This window comes from Ruditapes philippinarum, unplaced genomic scaffold, assembly GCF_026571515.1.
Source record: "Ruditapes philippinarum isolate M1 unplaced genomic scaffold, ASM2657151v2 ctg1790_1_1_1_1, whole genome shotgun sequence".
Lineage (NCBI taxonomy): Eukaryota > Metazoa > Mollusca > Bivalvia > Venerida > Veneridae > Ruditapes > Ruditapes philippinarum.
The window spans coordinates 350,280-374,306 of record NW_026860466.1 but is presented as its reverse complement, the minus strand read 5'-3'; the positions used below and the strand labels follow the sequence as shown (position 1 = coordinate 374,306).

Here is a 24,027-nt window from a genome sequence, read left to right as displayed (position 1 = left end):
TAAATTAAATGGTGGAGAAAATAAGTGACCAAGGAGACATTGCACAAGTGTTATCAAAAAGCCATGTACATGATGTAGTTTTACCGATGAGAGCGTTTATCTCATTTGTAGTCCGCCTCAAGGTTAATATATAACATTTTTCTGAGTTCCGTCTCAAATCTCAAGATTTTCACTGGCCTCATTATACATTTTGTGGCCGTTTTTGATCAACAAAATATCCTGAGTTTGAGCTTAAAGAATATTTTATAACCTCGGACCCAGGTGCTTGCATACGTTTACAAAATTGATAAATTTTGCAGAACATCATAACTTACTTTGACCAAAAATGTGGTTTTCAAAGTGGGGATTAAAATATCGAAAACAGTGAAAAGTATATTGTAAATTTTATTCTGTAGACCATAATGGTGATCACCTGATTTCAATGCATTTACACAAAATGAATGTATGGAAACAAAATGAGGGAGGATTCATGTACAATTTACAACATGAAAATAAATCACATTTAAAAATAAACTAGGACTTAAAATATAAGATATTTACAGTCCAAGAAATAACTTTACAGAGTGATATTGTATACAACACAGTATTCAGACAATCATCACTGTATAAGTATGATAAAATGCTAGTAAGTCAATGTTATAAACATGCAGTAATAAATTTATAATTTGAATACTGTTTTTTTTCTTCTGTGTAGAAACTAATTTCTTAATGCATGCCTTCATAAAACTAGGGCATGTACTTGTATACATGTATAGCAGAGTTATGCATGTTTAAACTATTAAAGCTTGAAGCTTGTTGGTGGTAACTGAATATATCATTGCAACCAGTGCAGACAAGATAAACTGGGACAAACATGTTGTCTGTTGCTATTCAGTCAGTACATGTTTTTTTTTTCTTCAATTTTTCCCTCAAAAATGATTAACAGTTTGGTCCAGACTCAAAGATGGAAAAGTCTACATATTAATATTAAGCGTTGTACCATAAGGGTTAAATTAGGAGACAAGATTAAAATTCATTATCCAGCATTTTGTCCCTCAAATCTTCTGAATTAGTATAATAAAGTTCTTCTCGTTTGCATCATTTGAAGTTGTTATTACATATATAATGATATCAAATTTGAGCAGCCAACAATATAGAGCCTGGCTGACCGCAAGGCTCTGTAGAGGACTACGCAGTATACTGGTAGCATAAAAAATTCATCATAATCACTGAAAGTCTAAGATATTTTAATAACTAGTAGGAAGAGATTTATACAGAGAAACCTGCAAAATATGCAAGCAAACTGCAGTATTTCGATTTCAAACATAATCAAATAAATTTGCCATGATGTAATTCTAAAATAACAAACAAAATAAAATAAAACACAATTCAAACCTTGTTTACTTAGTTTGAATCCAGATATTTAGAATTTTGTACATGCATGTTATTTCAAAGTTGGTAGACTAAATGACTGTCACAACCATTGGAAATGTTAACCCATGCACTGTAAATTTTCTTGACAATTCTTACACCTTACTCAAACTTGTTGAGATTTAAAAATAAACCAAGACCACACTTCTTAAAGCAACACATCGATAGATTTGTGGCAATTTTCTTGAAAAAATAAAATTGTTTTATTGAATTAAAATTCTAAGTATACAAATTTAGCTGTTTTAATCTAGCAAACATACTTTGCAAAGACTTTTCCTATTACCTATTACTCTGTTAATAACACTAACAGGGTAGGATTTTAGGAATAAAAATAGCATATCATCACCTTAAAGCAGTTATGGGTTAAATCCTTGTAAATTTAATAGGAGTTAACCAGTTATTTCTTGCACTAAGGTGATGATATCCAATATTATTTTGCTTTCAATACTCTAACAGTTTTACCTTCATTGCGAATATTTAAAAACTTATTTAAATTACTATAACAATATTTTTCTCAAGTTGTTTTTCAGAATATTTGCTTCATGTGGAGGCATGCCACTTTAATACCCATCTCATTGGTGCCATCTTAATCACCTGAGAAATGTTTGTTTTTCATAACAATCATGTTTGTCATAAATTTTTTCTATTTTATAGTTTATTCCCGTCTTTTCTTTCTCTCATAGTCACGACTTGACCGTGAGTCATCAATGCCACGTTTTTGTCCGGTTTTGGCATCTTTCAAGAACTTATCCAGACCGAAAGGATCTTCCTCTTCGTGTCTTTCAAACTGAACCGGTCCATCTCTACGTCGACTTGAGTCAGTTCCGGTGAATCCTTTGTCCGGAACAAACCTGAAATAAAAGAGTAAAAATCAAATGAAAACTACTCAATAAGCACAGGTTTAAAGTGGCCTGCAGCTTTTATTTTCTGTTTGAAAAACACTTCTGTGTTGTTTCAAACTATAATTAGTATTTCAGCAATTTTATCTTGGTTAAGTGCATCATATCATTGTCTTCTTCAAAACAGCATCCTAAGAGCTATTTGTAACGCATCAGTGTTGTTCGTTGCATCAGTGTTGTTCGTTTCTAAAAATAGAAGATTGTGCAAAGAATCTTCCACTTTACTAATTATAAAAAGAGCTGACCGGTAGATTAAAGGTATCAAGGGGTTTTCTTATTGTTTATGCATTTTATTGTCGGCATAATTCATGTTCCACCTTATTTCTTTTAATTTGCATTTTTTTTTCATTCACACATGATTTTTCAAACTCAATAATGTCACTACAATTGATTAGATTTATGAAGCATTTTTTTTTTTGTATAATCTCATTACCTGAATTTTACAAAAGCAACAACTGACATCAATGGAAGACTGGCTTTCAATTTCAATTTGCCTTCAAAGAAACCATCATAGGCAAACATGCTAAGCCAAGAATTCAAAAACATTTACCTTAAAGCGACAGACCTTTATGCTCTACCTGTTGTGCGGTTCAGGTTATAAAAAAGAAGGAGGCAGTGTATTCTATGAAGATTCAACACAAAAAGTTCATATGTAAACATATTGCCAAATTATACACTGAAAGGACCATATCTGTAATACAAGGGGTGCAAACAAATGCATCTAACCTGTTTGTTTTAATGAGCTCATCCAGATCATCACCATATGTGTCCCTATCTTTGTTTCTAGATGGTCTGTATATATGACTAGCAGCATCTCTGTCTGCCCTCCAGGCTTTGTCATATACATTATATCCTTCATCATCACCAAAACCACTGTCCATACCCTGAAAACAAAGAATATATCATACAACCACTAGCAATAACCTATTACAAACAAATATGTCATAAAACCAATGTCCATACCCTAAAAACAAAGAATATACAACCAATGTCCATACCCTAAAAACAAAGAATATATCATACAACCACTATCAATAACCTATAACAAACAAATATGTCATAAAACCAATGTCCATACCCTAAAAACAAAGAATATATCATACAACCAATGTCCATACCCTAAAAACAAAGAATATATCATACAACCACTGTCCATACCCTAAAAACAAAGAATATATCATACAACCACTGTCCATACCCTAAAAAACAAAGAATATATCATACAACCACTGTCCATACCCTAAAAACAAAGAATATATCATACAACCACTGTCCATACCCTAAAACAAAGAATATATCATACAACCACTGTCCATACCCTAAAAACAAAGAATATATCATACAACCACTGTCCATACCCTGAAAACAAAGAATATATCATACAACCACTATCAATAACCTATAACAAACAAATATGTCATAAAACCAATGTCCATACCCTAAAAACAAAGAATATACCATACAACCAATGTCCATACCCTAAAAACAAAGAATATATCATACAACCACTATCAATAACCTATAACAAAGAATATATCATACAACCACTGTCCATACCCTAAAAACAAAGAATATATCATACAACCACTGTCCATACCCTAAAAACAAAGAATATATCATACAACCACTGTCCATACCCTAAAAACAAAGAATATATCGTACAACCACTGTCCATACCCTAAAAACAAAGAATATATCATACAACCACTGTCCATACCCTAAAAACAAAGAATATATCATACAACCACTGTCCATACCCTAAAAACAAAGAATATATCATACAACCACTTTCAATAACCTATAACAAAGAATATATCATACAACCAATGTCCATACCCTAAAAACAAAGAATATATCATAAAACCACTGACTTAAAAACTCTTAACTTTAATAAACTGTTAACTAACTTTTGTAAAAACTTTTTTTCTGCAAAAATATCTAAACAACAATTGAAATGTTTAACAATTTAAAGTGAAGATGCCATTTGTATAATTGTCAGAAATAACATTCTTTCAAGAACTGTATGTCATGATTTATATCAAATTTCTATCATACTTTTGATTGATTAAAAAGCCGGGAATCGAACTGGTCCTGTTGTCCACCACCAGTGTTAGGTAAACCTAGAGCAATCTTTTCACTGATATCTCTTTCTCTATCCTTCTGAAGACGAGATCTGAAATGGAAAATAAATGGATACATCTCCTAAACAAGCTTTGATTTTTTAGACAATACTATACTGTGGATGTTTTATGTTTTTGTATATTTTTACATTTTCACATACCAGAGAACAAGTAATTTGGTTGGGTTTTATGTTGCAAAAATACTGTGTAGGTCATATGGCAACATTCCAGTTTTACTGGTGGAGGAAGACCTCAGGTGCCCTTATGTGCAGGCATGAAAAGGCACCTAAGTAAAAACATCGACATTCAAGAGAGCTCACATGAAAGAAATCCAAAGTCCCTGTCGCAATTCCAAGCCACTGCGGTGAGAACCAAGTGGTTTGAAGTAAACAGCCTTAACCACTCGGCCACTTACGCCACTTTGTATGATTAACAAGAGCCACCACCGTGCGGGGGCAACGCTCGACTTTTTACTTTCTCTAAAAGCAAACAAAGAAATGTTTGAACAAAATCTTAACATTTCCTTTTTATAAAATTAATCAGTCTGTCTTGTCACATTAGTTTTGTCTATATATTTTGTAAATATATACTAATTTGTATATATATATAAACAGAGACACGCAATTCTATAAATAGAAAATTCTATAAATAGAAACACACAATTCTATAAATAGAAAATTCTATAAATAGATACACGTGGTGGAGTCACTTGGCGACACAAAGTAGTGTCACATGGTGGAGTCCCGTGGTGAAGTCCCGTGGTGGAGTCCGGTGGTGGAGTTCCGTGGTGGAGTCCCGTGGTGGAGTCCCATGGTGGAGTCCCGTGGTGAAGTCACATGGTGGAGTCACGTGGTGAAGTCACGTGGTGGAGTCACATGATGAAGCCACGTGGTGGAGTCACGTGGTGAAGTCACGTGGTAGAGTTAGTGAAGTCAGGTGGTGGAGTCACCTAGTAGAGTCACAGGGTAGAGTCACGTGGTGAAGTCACGTGGTGAAGTCACATGGTGGTGTGACGTGGTGTGACGTGGTGAAGTCACGATAAACAACAAGGTCTTGTCCTTAAGTATATTCTGTTATAATATGAAGTTGATCCCTTCAATAATAGCAAAGTTACAGCCAGTTACAGCCAAAACAATGAAAATTTCAATAATTTGAACTTCAAAGTCAAGGTCATTAATAAATGAAGGTCAAGATCTGTCGGGTTATTTTTAAGGGCTATCCTTGAAGATTATTATGTTCAAGTTTGAAGACAATCCATTCACAAATAACAAAGTTACAGCCAATAATAGCCAAAAACATGAAAATTTCAATAATTTGACCTTCAAAGTCAAGGTCATTTATGAGTGAAGGTCAAGGTCTGTTGGGTTATTTTTAAGGGATATCCTTGAAGATTATTATGTTCAAAGTTTGAAGACAATCCATTCAAAAATAACAAAGTTACAGCCAATAACAGCATGAACAAGCAAAATTTTGACTTTTAACCTTGAAGCTCAAGGTCATTTATGGATGAAGGTCAAGGTTAGTGTGGTCTACTGAAAGGTCTTGTTACAAGGGTTGTTGTGGCCAAGTATGAAGACAATACACCAAGAAACAAGATTGCATTTGTAAAAAATGCCATGCCACCGCATAAATACAACACATTTTTTTTTGTTTCTATACAGATTGCCATAATGCATAGATCACTTACCTATCTGTTATTATCAGATTAGTACCTTCAGAAAAGATTTTTAATTTTTTACTTACTTTACTTTAGACATAGTGACTGAAAATCAATGATCCCCAGAGGCGGGGCCAATTTTGACCCCAGGCCCCATATTCACAAAGATTTAAGGATCAGGATCAAGATCAGGATCAAGTTTAAAAACTCCAATATTCTTCATTGTTTATCCTTATAGATTAAATGTCTTATATTAATTTGATAAAAATTGACTTGCAATAGCAAGTTTATGAACTTAAAGAATAAATTTATTGCTATTTTTGCAAGATATGGGCTTTTTATAGATGATCCAAATATTGATCCTGATCCTAAAATTGATCCTTATTTTAATCCGAATATTTTTGCATTTGTTTTGTTATTTGTTGATTTTATCCCAAAATAGTTTTGTTTCTTTGCAAATCAGCAATTTTTTACATTTTGAATATTTACCATTTAATTCCAGCAAAACACGATTAATTTTAAGTAACATAAAAAAGTGAAAATAAAATCAGGATCACTTGATCCTGATCCTGATATTTTCTTAGAGAACACAGGGCCTGGGCTTTAATTTGAATAATCTTGCTAGAGGTTCACTACACAATGTTAATAATGCAAAACGTCTAACCTCTAGCCTTTGTCAATTAGAGAAGATTTTTTAAAGTTTTTACTATATACATGTAAGGAAAACCTATGACCCCGGGGCGGGGCTAGTTTTGACACTAGAGGCAACAACTTTGGTAGAGTACCTATAGATGATATTATATAACAAATATCAAAGTTCTAAGCCTTGTACCTTCAGACAAGAGGTTTTTTTGATTTTTTACTATATGTACATAGTGAAAACCAATGACCCCCGGGGCGGGGCCAATTTTGACCCCAGGGCTATAATTTGTACAATCTTGCTAAAGGTTCACTACACAATGTTTCATGCAAAATATCTAACCTCTAGCCTTGGTGAATTTAGAGAAGATGATTTTTTAAGTTTTTACATATACATATAAGGAAAACCTATGACCCCCAGGGTGGGGCTGATTTTGACACTAGAGGCAAAATTTGAACAACTTTGGTAGAGTACCTATAGATAATAACACATAACAAATATCAAACCTCTAAGCCTAGTACCTTGACACAAGAAGGTATTTTAAGTTTTTACTATATGTACATATAGTGAAAATCAATGACCCCTGGGGCGGGGCCGATTTTGACCCCAGGGCTATAATTTGAACAATCTTGGTAGAGGTCTACCAGACAATGCCTTATGCAAAATATCTAAGCTCTAGGCCTTTTGAGTCTTTACAAGAAGATTTTTTAAATTTATTCTTATAATTCCTTTTGGTTGCCATGGCAACCAGATTTCTGCATGGAATGAAATTCTTTGAACAACTTTAGAAGCCCTTCACCCAAGGATCAATCCTGCCAAGTTTGGTTGAAATTGGACTAGTGGTTTTTCACAAGAAGATTTTTTAAGTTCACTATATAATCTATATAACACACACACAAACAAACACACAGGTGAATCGCTATATGCCACCGCATCGCAGATGCTGCGGTGGCATAATAAAAAAGTTATGATCCAGGTACAAGTTTGCGGACGGCTACGGCACACCGCTGCGACTATAGCAATACCTCTACTTTTTTTTTCAAAAAAAAAAAAAGTCGAGCTAAAAATTACCAAAGGTAACAAGAAGAAAACAGAACCCAAATGCCTTTGCAGCATAATGATTTTTTCTTTCATTAAGTTATATGTTAATTTCTAGCCTAATTGCAATAACTGGACCAGTGCAGACCAAAATCATCCACCAGATCATGGTAATAAATTTGTCCTGATTTTGAAAGATGGACAACTCAAATTAAGACATGTAGCATGAAAAGGAATAATTTCTCATCTCAGGTACATGTATTATCATTATTTTCAAAATTTTACAAAAGTGACTTACATTCTAAATTTATTTTCATTTCTTTGAAAAAATGCTGCAAGGTGGACAATATTTGAGGTAAACTAGAAATGTGTCCATAGGACACGGATGCCCCCACACGCCACTGTTCTGTCAATCTTATGACTCTAGGTCAAATATTTTTTGGACTACATGTGCCACAAGTTGAAAACTAAAAATCAACAAAGAGCCATAATTCTGTTAAATTTGGTCGCAGCAAAAATTCCTTCCTTAACTACCATCTACACATTAAGGTTGTTAATCCCTGGAAGTTTAAGCAAAATCTGCCATCCGGTTTAAGAGGAGTTGCGTTCACAAAATTTCTACATAGTATATAGTGAAAAAATCAACAAAGGGCCATAAATCTGTTAAATTTGGTCGCAGCAAAAATTCCTTCCTTTACTTCCATCTACACATTAAGGTTGTTCATCCCTGGAAGTTTAAGCAAAATCTGCCGTCTGGTTTAAGAGGAGTTGCGTTCACAAAATTTCTACATAGTATATAGTGAAAAAATCAACAAAGGGCCATAATTCTGTTAAATTTGGTCGCAGCGAAAATTCCTTCCTTTACTATCATCTACACATTAAGGTTGTTCATCCCTGTAAGTTTAAGCAAAATCTGCCATCCGGTTTAAGAGAAGTTGCGTTCACAAGATTTCGGGACGGATGGACGGACAGACGGACAAGTGCAACGCTATATGCTCCCACATTGTGGGGGCATAACAAAGCTATGATTGTTATTCTTAGGCTTTGAACAGGACAAATGACTTTTAAATAGTAATAATAACAGGATAGAACAGACTTTCAGCTAAAATAGAAATTTAGACAATATTTCCTTGAAAAAAAAAATTTGTCCAACAATTCTCACCAATAATAGCAATTCATTAGAGAAGAATTATTTACTAGAATATCAATAAACTTGTACCTTTTATCTGGTGCAGCTCTAGCTAGATTTCTCTCCCTTTGTCTTTCTTTATGTCTCTCTCTTCTGATATCTTCTCTATCAGCTAATTCATCATCTTTTTCTAAAATATACAGTAAACTCTCAAACATATTTCCAAAGACTTATAATACAGAGGTATTACAAGCTCTAAAATTAGAATATTTTTTATCCATATTCATCTAAAAAGGGATATGACAAAAAATAATACCATTAGCTCTGTGTATTCCTGCACGTTCTTCACGTGCCTTCATAGCTAACTGTCTCAAATTTTCTTCCTTCTTTTCCTTCTCTTTCTGAACCATTTTCTGTTCTGTCTGAGCACGGGTTTCTACAGCTTCACGTGCCTTGAATATGCAAAATTATTCTACACACACACAAGATATCAAATAATGTTCTAGACAGAAAAAACTTGTAATGTAAAAATACTAAAGGTAAGAAATGACGTGTAAAACCTATGCAGAGTCAGTCTTAGTAACATTTTAAGAAAATCTTAAATCTAAACAAATGTTTTTTTAAACAGTCTCTTGATGATGCACAATACTGTAAATTTTTATATTATAATATAATTATATATTAATGATATATGTATATTTTAATTTTACTTCCTTCTTAAAATAATGGAATTCAAAATTGGCATTGCATTTCTAAACAGTTTAATTACATTCTTGAATGAAAGAAGACACATTGTCATCTGTACTTGACTTTACTCTTCTTCCATCCCCCACCCCTTCCCACCAAAAAAAGACTAAAATGACAATCAATTTATACTTAATGACTTTTGGTTACAATTCAAAACTATTCAAAATTAATAACAAAGAACAAATCATACTTTTCTGTCAGCAATATACAGAGATTCTGCAAGCTTTGCAAAGTTTTCATTGATATGAACACCCTGGAGACCACGACCATCTGCAGCCAGACGCTTATCAAGAGGTATAGTATACCCTTTAACGTTCTTCCAGTTAGATATACATGGTGGTATCTTCCATTCCTGTTGCTCTTTAACTGTCACCTATAACATATACAAATACTAATTACAAGAGGTACAAATGTTATTTTATATACACAAACTCTGCAAATGATATCTGCAGTGTATAAAGGCTAAAAATAGCTCATGTTATATACAACAACATCTCATGGAAACTGAATAGCTTCGAAACTGAAATGTTAAAAATTATAAGATTTTTTGTTTTTGTTGTGTTTATCTTTGCACTAACATAGTATAGGTCATATTGCGACTTTCCAGCTTTAGTGGTGGAGGAAGACCTCAGGGGTCCATCTGAGCATTCTTTCAGACACAAACGGCACCTGAGTAGAACCACCAACATTCCTTTTATAAGATCATGACAAGAAAACCATAAATCTCCAAAATAAGGATATATCAATAGCCGACAATTTTTGCATTTGAGGTCATAGATAAGTTATGTCCCAATACAAAGTATAGATAAGTTTACAAACAAAGTTTAAACAGCATTCATTTACATACACACTTGCAAACAGAGAGCATCTCTTATGTTTTTTACTTAAAAAATGTCAAGCATATGAAAGAATTAAAAAATTCTTTTTAGCCAACAAAACATACCTTTCTATTAGGGGAGTGCATTACAGGGGCTGGTGGGGAAGGTGGACCTCGAGGTATCTTCTTATTGACTCTGTAATAAAAAAATTAATTTGCCATTTAATCTAAAGCATTATAACATCACAACTCAAAGCAAAGACATATATCAAAACAAGATCTATATTTTTTTTGATAATCTTTCATAATGAAACACTACATTTGAAACCAACTACATCATGTGATATTCTAAAACAAGAAATTTAGTATTCATATACAATTTTCATTAAATATTTGGGTGTGGATTAATAGTCAAGCAGTAATATTGAAATTCTGAATAGAAACACCAACATTCATTAAGAATTTAAGATATACAGGCTCTATACTGCTGACAAAGGCTTATCACTTTCAGGTGTAAGGATATAAATCTTCTACAATCTTACTTAAATTTGGGTGGCTCCATCGGATCTTTCTGAGCTTCGACCATTCGGATAATTCTCTGTTTAGCACCAGAGTTATATGCTACTCCTTGTTGAGAAGGTGTGTATCTGAAATATGTACATTATAAAACATAAATGAAAATGGCTGCTTTCTTTACAATTTTAAATATCAACATCAAACTTTTAGCATAAATATGTTTTGCATAGGTCTGCCCAGTAAATAAATGCAAATTAACACTTTGAGAGTAAGAGGCCATATATAATAGCCTGCCTATGTCTCATATGCAGAGACACACACATCTGTTCCCACTTAAGTGGGTTTTTTTAAATCCTTACAAATAACAATAGTTACAAATTAAAAGCCAGAACAGTCCATTACATAATTTCAGCATGATATCCTGTGCCATCTGATCATGGTTTGCATTATTTCTACTCAGTATTAATCTAAAAATTTCCCTAAAAATGATATACTGCTTTGTCTAGATTGAATAATGGAAAAGTCAATTAATGATAATTAGCCTTGTAAGGGTTAAGTAACTAGGAAGTATGTCCCATTTTAGCAGCAAAACAATCAGGATCAAGATCAACTAATTTTGATTTTCATTTCTTATGAAATTTTTTCTTCTCTCTGTATTAGTCTAATATACATAGGTAACAAATAAATATTGTCAAGAAAACTGCTCTAAATGTGTCATCAGACTTAATGACAAAATTTAAGGTCAAAAATACAAATTGCAATTAAAACTTTGTGATATCAAAGATCATTTAATTTGTTTGGATCCGCTTAGAAATAAAATATCTTGGAAAGTTATTTTGTCCTTATCCTTTTGTGATCTAGGAACCAGGACACTTAACCACTGACCTAATATACTGTGCTGGTGCCTGTTTTTCTGCAGCTTTCACAGGCATGGCAGCTGCAATCTTTCCTGAGACCAGTTTTTCTAGAGCAAGCCGTGTCTTCTCTGTGTTGTCCTTAATGGAATCTTCATCCGGCTTTTCAAAACTTGGATCATCTTCGTCAATTTGTTTAGGTACAAGATCTTGGAATTTTGAGTGAACAACCTGAAAACAAATGCATGAGTAACTGATACAGGTATTTTGCAGTATATATGAATATAACCTAGCTTGATTAAAAACTAAAAATTAAGTTAATTGCATAATGAAGGAAAAAAATTCTTTCTTGGGTTTGCTTTTACACTGCACAAACACTGTATAGGTCATATGGTGACTGGACTGGTGTAGGAAGACCGCCGGTGCCCCTCCCTTCATTATGTCAGGCTTGAACAAGCAAGGAAAAAGTATATAGTCATTTACAAAATACTAGCCACAAGAACTGGTATGAGGTCGCTCACCTGTATATAGGCCCCCGGAGCGGGGCCAGTTTAAAACCAAGGGCTTTTATTTGAACAAACTTGGAAGACACCCATTAGAAGATGTTTCATGATGTTAAGTTTTTACTACACACATATAATGAAAAATAATGACCTCCCCCCCCCCCCCCCCCCCCTTGGCAGGGCCAATTTTAACCCAAGGGCTTTTATTTGAACAAACTTGGTAAACACCAACAAATCGATGTTTCCTGCTTAAAATCTAACCTCTAGCTCATTGGGTTTTTTAAAAGAAGTTTTTTAAGTTTTTACTATACACATATAGTTAAAAACAATGACACCTCTGGGGTGGGGCCAATTTTAACCCCAGGGCTTTTATTTGAACAAACTTTGTAGACACTTACTCGAAGATGTTTCATGCTTAATATCTAAACTTGGGCTATTTGGGTTTTTTCAAAGAAGATTTTTAAGTTTTTGCCATACACATAAAAGGAAAATCAATGACCCCCGGGGCGGGGCCAATTTTGACCCCAGGGCTATTATTTGAACAAACTTTGTAGACACTCACTAGAAGATGTTTCATGCTTAATATCTAAACTCTAACTATTTGGGTTTTTTACAAAGAAGATTTTTTATGTTTTTGCTATATACATATAAGGAAAATCAATGACCCCCGGGGCGGGGCCAATTTTGACCCTAGGGCTCTTGTTTGAACAAACGTTGTAAACATCCATTAGAACATGTTTCATGCTAAATATCTTAGCTCTAGCTCTTTGGATTCTTTAAAAGAAGATTTTTTAAGTTTTTACTATATGCATATAGGGAAAATCAATGACCCCCTGGGGCGGGGCCAATTTTGATCCCAGGGCTTTTATTCTAACAAACTTGGTAGACAATTATTAGAAGATGTTTCATGCTAAATATCTTAGCTCTAGCTCTATGGGTTCTTTAAAAGAAGATTTTTTAAGTTTTTACTATATGCATATAGGGAAAATCAATGACCCCCTGGGGCGGGGCCAATTTTGACCCCAGGGCTTTTATTTAAACAAACTTGGTAGACACTCACTAGAAGAAGTTTCATGCCAAATATCTAAGCTCTAGCTCTTTGGGTTTTTTAAAAGAAGATATTTAAAGTTTTTTCTTTCGGTTGCCATGGCAACCAGAGTTCTGCATGGAATTAAATTCTTTGAACAATTTTTAAAGGTGACCACCAAAGGAACATTCCTGTGAAGGTTGGATGAAATTGACTTAGTGGTTTATGAGGAGATGTTATTTAAAGTAAAAGTTTACGGACGGACGGACGACGTACGGACGCCGGACAAAAAGCGATCACAAAAGCTCACCCTGTCACTTTGTGACAGGTGAGCTAAAAAATTAAGACACATGTAATTCTTACATGACAATGATTTATGTAAACACAATAAAATAAGTAGTTTTAACAAAATCTGGTGCACACAATTTTATTGACTACCATAAACATGGCAACAGAACCAAGCAATGAACTTTGAAAACAATAGTTTTTCTTAAAGAAAATACAGTTTTTTTATTTTCTGGTGGTTACCTTGTCCTTCGCATGACCATGTTTAGCTATTGCATCATATTTGATTTTACCCTCAGCATCTAATTGCACAGCCAATGCATTTGATGAGCTTTTCTTCTGTCCCATACCAAGGGGATACTGGGCTATAGCTATTTCTGGAAACGCTCCACCATCTCCAAAATCCTGAAATAAAATTTACCTTTTCCATCATAATGGTACTTATAAACCTTTCAATTAATGTTAACCTAATTAGGGAAACATTTTAGGTGACCGTTGACCGTAGACAGCAGGTGACCGTTGAACAGATGTATAAAATAGAGTGATTTTCCTTGGTGGTGTCACAAAATTGCCATTTAGGCCAGGTGACTGCTGAAAAGAGGTGTTTGTTTGATATGGGTTTTACATCACACAGACACAGTATAGGTCATTTGGCGACATTCCAGCTTTACTGGTGGAGGAAGACCTCAGGTGCCCCTCCGTGCATTATTTCAGGCACAAACGGGCACCCGAGAAGAACCACGAACGTTCCATAAGCTAGCTGGATAGCTTCCTCACATGAAAGAATCCAAAGTCCTGTCAGGATTCGAACCCACAGCGGTGAGGGGCAAGTGGTTTGAAGTCAACGACCTTAACTACTTGGCCACGGACACCCCTGAAAAGAGGTGACACTAGGTACAGATTCAACTGTAATTTATCACTGTTTATGTAAATATCAACCACATTTTTCCAATTATACAAATATCTCATAATATTTTATTTGTAGTGTGAGATTAACAGAGACAAAACCACTTAGTAATTGAGTGAAACAACAGTTATTACATTTAGATTTATTTTAAAATCGAGTCTTATAAATCAGTATAGGACAACTATACAATAATTTATCACATTGCAAAGATCAATGCATTCCAAAATCCAGGATTTTTTTCCAAAATCTATAAGTTTATGTATTATAATGTATTCAAATATAATGCAGTCTGAGAAAACTCAGAAATATTGCTTACAATTATGAACTGCATTATAAAATATATTTAGTTCTAGAATAAAGTTAAGGAAAACATGATTTGTATAATCAAATATGGATATATGCGATTATGTCACAAAATAAGAGATAAGACTGGCATTAACATTTCGACCAATAAATTTATACAATTTTAGGTTATTACCTCTTGTGACCTGGGAATCCATCCTTTTCTATGTCCATAAGGAGGTGCTGTTCTGTTGCTGATAATTGGCGCCAGCTAATAATAAAAGACAAAGGGTTTCCCAGGTAATACAATTTTCATGATATTTATTGTTTTGAAATTTAATTCAAAATAAGAAATGAATTATCTTAACAAAAGCATTTGATTATTTTTCTAGGGTATGCCATGTTTTTAATTTCACAAAAGAAAACGGATAATCACGAACAAAATACTGTAACGAAATGAAAACCTGATTTATTGAAAGACCTTTAAATGATAATACAAACAGTAATCTTTATAATAATAAAAGCACATGATTTAAGAATTCTGAACATAATTTTATGAAATAATACACCTTTTACTACACACAGAGCAAACTTAAATTCCTTGTACTGAGTACCAAGAAGTTGAACAATCAATTATAACTTAACTTTGCAACTTTACTTAAGGTTATAATGTAAGTGAAGTTAAGTTATTATGTAAGAGAAGAAAATAATTTATTTTTCAAAGTTATTCTTGTGCATTAATTGTCATCAACTTATGACTAGATTACGGAAATACGAACAAATTAACAAACCTGCATCTGAGAACGAATCTGTCGTTCTTCATCGTCACGGTCATATATTCGCTGTGTAGGTGCCGGCAAAATACTGAAAAATTGAAACAAATAATAACCATAAGTTTTAATGTTAAAATTCTGTTGGGAAGTGATGTTTTTTTTGTTTTATTATGATATAACACTACAAATTTATTTCCATAACTTCTTCATTGTTAAATTGTATGATCACTTTAGAAATGTTAGAGTAAATTCAAGCCTTTTTTAAATTTTTCATCAAGGGACTGTGAGGGATACAGGGCAATAGTTAGTACATTCTAATTTGCTCCCCTTGTTTTTATACAATGTAGTGATGTTTGCTACTTTCCAGTCTTCAGGCAAAGTGCCTTCCTCAAAATTAATGTTTTGTTAAAAATGGTTTGAAATGGTGTTTCCAACTCATTTGCACACTCTTTCAAGACTCTGGGATAGCACATGTTAGGTCCCATAGATTTTGATGTATTAAGAGAGCTTAGTCTTTTAAATACTTCTTCCGTAGACACAAAGAGTTTGGTTGGGGCAGCACGAAATACCCAAATGTAACACCCAAATAATGCTCAAATATACCCAAATGTTGCTCAACTATACTAAAAATAAATGTTTCATACTAAAAAAGTGCTGTTTTAAATAGGGATTAAACGATGGTCGAGTATAATCAAAAATTGATCGTATGAGATGTTGTAAAAGTAAAAGTTTACGGACCGACGACAGACGAAAAGCAATCACAAAAGCTCACCATGTCACTTTGTGACAGGTGAGCTAAAAATTAAAACTATTTTATAATTTAGAACAATTTAATCTTACAAAACGTTTGTAAGGCTTGAGTAAGAAACTGCACAAATGTGTATTAAAATCAAATTAAAGAGCAACTTAATACATCAAGGAAGTATTACTGCAATAAAACTTTGAAAACACAATCTACACTGTACCAGGCAGAAACTTAATACATCAAGGAAATATTACTGAATTAATCATAATTCATATCATAATCTGAGCAATAACACTGAAGTTTCCAACTTTTGGTCAGTAGTTATAAAGATTAACTTTACTTATGAAAAGACCAGGCAGAAACATAAGTATTCTCTTTTCATTACATTTATTAAAACAAAATGGTAGCAAGAGGGCCATGATGGCCCTAAAATCGCTTTTCTGTATATAGGCCCCCGGGCAGGGCCACTTTTAACCCAGGGGCTAGATTTAAATAAACTTGGTAGAAACCCACTTGAAGATGTTTCAGGATAAATATCTAAGCTTTTGCTGTAAAAAGATTTTTTAAGTTTTTACTATACACATATACGGGAAAAGCATTGACCCCCCCCCCCCCCGCCCCCCTCTTGGCAGGCTAATTTTGACCCTAGGGCTTTTATTTGAACAAACTTGGTAGACACCCACTAGAAGATATTTCATGCTTAATATCTAAGCTCTAGCTATTTGGGTTTTTTAAAAGAAGATTTTTTAAGTTTTACTATATACATATAAGGAAAATCAATGACTTCGGGGGCTGGGCCAATTTTGACTCCAGGGCATTTATTTGAACAAACTTGGTAGACACCCACTAGAAGATGTTTCATGCTTAATATCTAAGCTCTAGCTATTTGGGCTTTTTAAAAGAAGATTTTTTAAGTTTTTACTATACACATATAGGGAAAAGCATTGACCCCCCTGCCCCCCTCTGGGCAGGCCAATTTTGACCCTAGGGCTTTTATTTGAACAAACTTGGTAGACACCCACTAGAAGATATTTCATGCTTAATATCTAAGCTCTAGTTATATGGGAATTTTAAAAGAAGATTTTTTACTATCTATATCTACATTATACTGCTTAACAATCAATTCTGATTATGACTAGCAGGCATATATACATATAAGGAAAATCAATGACCCCCGGGGCAGGGCCAATTTTGACCCCAGGGTATTTATTTGATCAAACTTGATAGACACAGTGTCACACTGACTAGATGATGTTTCAAGCCAAATATTTCAGCTCTAGCTCTGTCGGTTTTCTTAAAGAAGATATTTTAAGTTTTTTCTTTTGGTTGCCATGGCAACCAGAGTTCTGCTTAGAATTGAATTCTTTGAACAATTTTTAAGGTTGACTTCCAAAGGAACATTCCTGTGAAGAATGGATGAAATTGGCTTAGCGTTTATGAGAAAATGTTGTTTAAAGTAAAAGTTTACGGACAAAAGGGACGTCAGACGGAAAGCGATCACAAAAGCTCACCATGTCACTTTGAGACAGGTGAGCTAAAAAAGAAATTGCGATGTCTTTCAATGAAGGACTACAGATGCCCTGTGCTGTCTTAATGACAAGCACTTTGAGGGGGAAGCGAGAGTATTCTTGCTCTTTTATTATCATAAGTAAATATTTGTCTGGGCTCTATGGGGCCTATGCGGGATATAGTAAAATTAAACGAAAAGTGTTAGCATTGTAAAAACGTTACACATTCACTGGCATGACATGTTCCACAGGATTTTTTGTACTTTTACTTTACTTTATCCAGCATAGGGTCGCGAGATCAGAAATCTCTTGAAAACCCCTCAAGGTCTGACATCCAATAATTATTTTCCGGTATGACAGTATATATAATTTGTTTCTCATAACTTACCAAGGCCCCCACGGTTACACGTTTAAACGGATTCGTTTCGATTTTTATTCATAAACGTTTACAATATTTTTTACCGTTTAATCGAAATGACCATATTGTCTAACAAAATATCTTAATCATTGCCTGTAATCATGGATTTTATCAATTCTAATTGGTTTATTCCAAAGTAAAAATATGGAAAATGGGTGTTTACAACCCTCCACACAGCATTACCGTGCAATTATCACTTGTGACTTAATACATTTTTTGGTAAAGTTGATTTTCCTCTGATCTTTTAAAAGAGTAAAATGGGGATACAATGCAAAAAATGTGTGCCGACTCAGACATGATGAGCCCTGGTCATTATTTATTTGTACATCATAACATGTATTTGAAATACAAAGTACAGTGTAACTTCCGAATTCTGGAACTTCTGAAATCCGGAAACTTCTAAAAACCGAACAATTTTTTCGGTCCCGATTTTTTCCCTTCTATGTAATAGTTATAGAATATATACGAGGACTTTACCGGCTGGTATCAGCGCATGGGGCGACAACAAGGGTCAATCATAGGAAATTAATCGAGACGGAACGTCGAGATTAATTTCCATGATTGACCCTTTTGTCGCCCCATGCGCTGATACCAGCCGGTGAAGTCCGAGTATTTATTCTGTAACTGTTTTATCGCATGACCATCACGACTTTTTTCTTCTCTCGTAATATTTTCTTTATTTAAACATATAAATATTTTAAGAAATACCCACAGAAATACACCCACTAGATGCCGTTGAAGGAACTGGACATAAATAACAATTTCACGAGGTAATGTGATGCATTTTTTCTAAATGCGAAATAATAATTATCTTTCCAGCTCATTTTCAAAATATAATCTAGGAAATATTGTCGATAAGTATCCCGGTGTATATTTCAGAGGTATATCTTGTACGCGTATTTTTTAAAACTAACGACAATGTAGTGATTTTTACTTAAAGGCACATTATGCCTCAGAAATCCTTTTTTATTAAATTCTTTAGAAATGTAAAACACATGTTTAATCAGGTTTTAATAATGAATTTAGAACATGTAAGGTATTTAACAGCTGAAGAAAGTAGTGCTGAATGTGAAGGTAGCAAAATGTAAACAAATAGTATTTTGACTTCCATACAAAATACTAATTCATTATAATTATACCAATTGCCAGCAAAGCAAAAGATGCAAAGATAGTTCATTTATATGGCAAATAAGTATTTTTTGTGGAACTTGTAACAAGACACCAAATATTTAAAATTTTGAGAAATAAAAATGATAGCATTTCTGAAGCATAACGTGAGTCACGTACGACTAGCCAGGACACACTGTATTGGCTAGCCGTACGGCACTTTTCAAAAATATGTGGAAGGCGAAAGTACATATGTTAATTATAACTTTAAGCGAGGATTTTAGTCAAGAATGTTTACTTTTTAGAGATTAATCGACGTGTTGGCTTCAGTAAAGAATGTACGTACTTTAATTGTCATCTCAAGACGTCAAAAAAAAAAAAAAATTTTGTTGCAGTTAAATAACATCAATTGAAATAGTTTACAAAATTTGGATAATAATCCTTTTTTGTTTCATTAAGTTTAATTTTTAAATTGAAAAAAAAACAAAAAACAAAAAAAATAATTGTTGTTGGGCTCTGATAATTGTGTCAATTACCGACGGTATAGAAGTTTGTCCATCGTCCATCATTAAGGTGTCCATCGTCCATCATTAAGGAAAGTTTGCATTATTAAATTATTTTTTCCTTTTCACCGTTTTTTTAATATTCTTATTATTTATTTATTTATTCCCCTCCGATCATTATTCATTTGATCCATGTGCTTAATTAACAGATTTAACAATTCATCTTTCATACAAATCATAAGCATGAAAATTAAGGACGTTATAACATGCAACTTTGACACTTAATTTTATTAACATAGATTATACAACGCTTACTCGAATTCATTTTTTTTGTGCAAAATTGCGGAGCATCTTTATTAAAGTGAACACACTAGGACAAATGCGGAGATTTGATTAAAATCGTCGTTTAAAAGACACAAAATAACATATGCATTTTCGACTTCCATATAATTTTGAAAAGTGCCGTACGGCTAGCCAATACAGTGTGTCCAGGCTAGTCGTACGTGACTCACGTACGGCTAGAACTTTTGGCTAACCATACGGGCCCGTACGGCTAGCCACTTCCTTTCTACAAACTGATAGAAATCCAAAAGCATTTGCAGGTAAGATAAAAATGTATTCTTTTCATTCACATCTTTATCTTGATTAAAAGACTATTACATATGATATTACAGTAATGGCCACATCTTCCTTGGCATTTAGTGATACTAAGTGGCTTAGTCTTGTCCACATTATCATAAACCTCTTAATTCCGGAAACCTCTGAAATCCGAACTTTTTGACAAGTCTCATGGGTGTTCGGTTTTCGGAAGTTACACTGTAAGTCATCATCTGGCGACTCTAATTCATGGTGTAGTATAGTAGCCTGGAACCCCGTTGTATCGATCTATTTACCCATAAATCACAACTGCAGTTAAAAAATTTAAATTTCCCTGAATCTTTATTTTGTATCATTGATTTTGATTCTTTTGTCATAAATATTACATGGCAAACATCACTGATATATAGCTTTTAGCTTTGGAATATACAGTTATTTACAGACATGTCAAACAGGTTGAAGAATTAGGTCACGCTATTATATCGATGCATTGTGAGAATCGCTCAGTTAGTCAAAGTTTTGGAAGTCTGACCCATCTTTATGTTAGATTTTTCAGTCAATTAAAATCAAAGATGTCTGTTTTTAGGAACTTACAACAGACAGTAAATGTGTTTTTAATAAGAACAAACTATTTATAAGTCTATTTTTTGTCTACAAAGTCTGACGGTACTGGAAACATGTTTTTGACCATTTTTACGGCACAAAACGATTTCGAGACATTTCGGCCCCAAGACGTATCGGCCCCAAACTACCCAAGACGTTTCGGCCCTTTACCAAATCGGCCCCAGAATAATGTATTTTAAACCGATATATTAATAGCATTTCAATAAATAAATGAATCAATTGATATATATATTTAATCATTTTGTATAAAAACTAGATTATAATAGTAGTAGGGGAAAAGTAATCAATACAGACAGAACAGAACATAAACTTTATTTGAACAATAAAACAACTTTACTTGAAAACTTGTGTGAAGAGACGTTTTTATAAATATCATTTTTACAAAATAAAAGTGAAAAAAAACCACACAGGACGGTTAAAATATTTACACTAGATATATACAAAACGAAAACAATAACATTTTTAATGAACTAGAACAAATGATAGTCTTAGTAAAGACAATCTCATGGGGGAATATAATGTTTTCCAAACTATAGTAGTGTCTATAACTTTCCTTTTCAATACATTCATGAGCACATGACACAGTAACATACTTATATCCTTTTATACATGTATACCTTAGCAACTTCCGTGAGGAACTCCGAGGTAATCAACTCCCGAGTAATTTAATCACTTACGATACGCGTGTCAAACATCACACTTACAGATAAACAACAGGTCTTATATCAATCAATCAACTTTAAATTATTTAATACTTAAAATATACCTATGTTTATCTTTGTCCGTATCAATTACAAAATTTTCGAATGTTATAACTTATCTATAGCAGGTACATAGCGTTTATAATTTGGTTTCAGTTTTTCAATCAGTTTTATAACATCTAGCATCTATCATTATCTAATAACAATAATAATTAAAAATATTATCACGAGATTATAGCAAACCATTTTTTAAAAACCTTTTGAAGTTTTCTCTGATATTACTTACCGCCAATTAGCATAAAGCTATAAACAGTTAATTAGTTACAACTTGAAAAAAATACGTATAGTTTAATAAAGATCAAAAGATAATGTTTTCTAAGGAATAATTGTAGTTAACTTTCATGAAGTTAAACGTATATCTAAATGGTTCAAGAGATCAAAAGATAATAAATAATTACTTAAAGAATTAAAGTGTCATTATTGTTTAATTGTAATTAAATTAATTGTTGTTAATCAATCGAGCAATATACTATAGTGGGGCCGAAACGTCTCGCGGAAAAGGGCCGAAACGTCCAGGGGCCGATTTTTCGACTGGGGCCGATTTGGTTTGGGGCGGAAACGTCCTGCTTGCCACAATTTGGCACAAAACAAATGCGAAAGATTTTCGTGACACTGTTGTAAATGTTAGCAATCAGTACCTAGTGCATTTTGCCACAAAATCGAAAGATTTGTAAATAGATCGATACAATGAATAGCACGATACAATGGGGTTCCACTATACCACCGTTTAAACGTTATTGGTTCTTTACAAATTATCATGTATATAAAGAAACGTTTACAAAAAAATTATTATAAACGTGGGAGCCTTATAACTTATTTTAGTAGGTCTTAATAGGAGCCATTATTTAGTTAACAATTAAATTTTGAGAATTAATGTGTTATCGGGTATAAAACTTTGATTAGAAAGCATAAAAAAGTATATTTATTGAAAAATATTACTCTGAAATCTTTAACGCCATGTTGATAAATCGGATAGCTTTTGATACTTCCGCTTCCAATTTTTCGGTCCTAAAGCATTTCGCACCGATACAACTTCGTTACACTCACGGTTCGTACCCAACGTTTTGTCCATACACGAAAACATATCGTCTGCATCAACATGTTGAAAATAAGTATTTCAAACATATAAAAACATATGACTTGTTTTATGTGCGAAAAAATTTCGTTAATACTTTCAAAGATAAATTTATTATTATAAGTGACAAATAGCCCTGATAGAGAAACTTATTAATAAGCTACATATAAATATGTACGTAAACTCTGATCAAGCCTGTGGCCCGGATAAAATAAAATTCAATTATACTCAACACACTTTTTAGAGAGCTCTTTCAAATCCTTAACTTTTAGATTATTTTCCGAAAGTCCATGGATGAAGGTTTGTTGCCATTCCAATGAAAATTTGCACTTGTAGGCCAATCTCTGCCAATTATAGTCTAATTTCCTTGACATTTTTTTGTGTAAGGCTATAGAACACATACTTTCCTCTTCTATTATCATACATGTTACCACCTTCAACATGGTTTATTATGTTAGTAAATGACCTGGTCACCCTAGTCCATGAGAAAAAATAAGTAAATCTGATCCTCTTGCAATTGAATAAAGCTTTCGGTAAGGTCAGTCATGAGAAAGTACTGCTGAAAATACACGACAAAGGATCGAGAGGTCAAACGTTTCTAGATAACAGGCTGCACAGTCCGTTGTGCTAAATTGCAGCAGCTCAAACCCGATCCCAGTATCCTCAGGCGTCCACAAGGCTCAGTTTTAGGACCCCTCCTGTTTCTTGCTTACATAGAATTTAATGACCTCCAACAAAACATAAATTTAGAGGTCCGCTTGTTTGCAGACAATACTGCAATATGCGTTGCTCTGACATCTGCAAACTAGATCAATTACCCTCCAAATGGCCTATATATAGGTAAGAATAGTTGAAGTTAGAGTGGGATATGAAATTAAACATCTCCAAAGGACGTGTCACCCACGTCACAAAAAGTAAGCATCCTATCCCAAGAAAATAATACCTTTAGATTTCAACTAGAATCGATTACCTTACCTAAATACCTAGGCGTGGATATATCAGAAAACCTTACATGGGATGCCCACATAAACAGGACATAAAAGACAGCAAACTAAACCTTAAGATATGGTTCCGAAGTATGGTCT

At 33.5% G+C, this 24,027-nt stretch overlaps 1 protein-coding gene across 1 annotated transcript; it reads right to left on the bottom strand.

The window, feature by feature from the left end:
- Nucleotides 1-371: 371 nt before the first annotated feature.
- LOC132760191 (SNW domain-containing protein 1-like) lies at nt 372-22,910 on the bottom strand. The gene is made up of 13 exons (XM_060752108.1): nt 22,807-22,910; nt 15,623-15,695; nt 15,028-15,102; nt 13,886-14,047; nt 11,859-12,058; nt 11,000-11,104; nt 10,584-10,653; nt 9,831-10,013; nt 9,210-9,345; nt 8,984-9,083; nt 4,365-4,482; nt 3,036-3,193; nt 372-2,261 (listed from the first exon to the last, which is right to left on the bottom strand). Exons 1-13 carry the CDS (start codon nt 22,824-22,826, stop codon nt 2,066-2,068), a joined length of 1,596 nt encoding a protein of 531 aa, XP_060608091.1. The 5' UTR covers nt 22,827-22,910; the 3' UTR covers nt 372-2,065.
- Nucleotides 22,911-24,027: the final 1,117 nt, after the last annotated feature.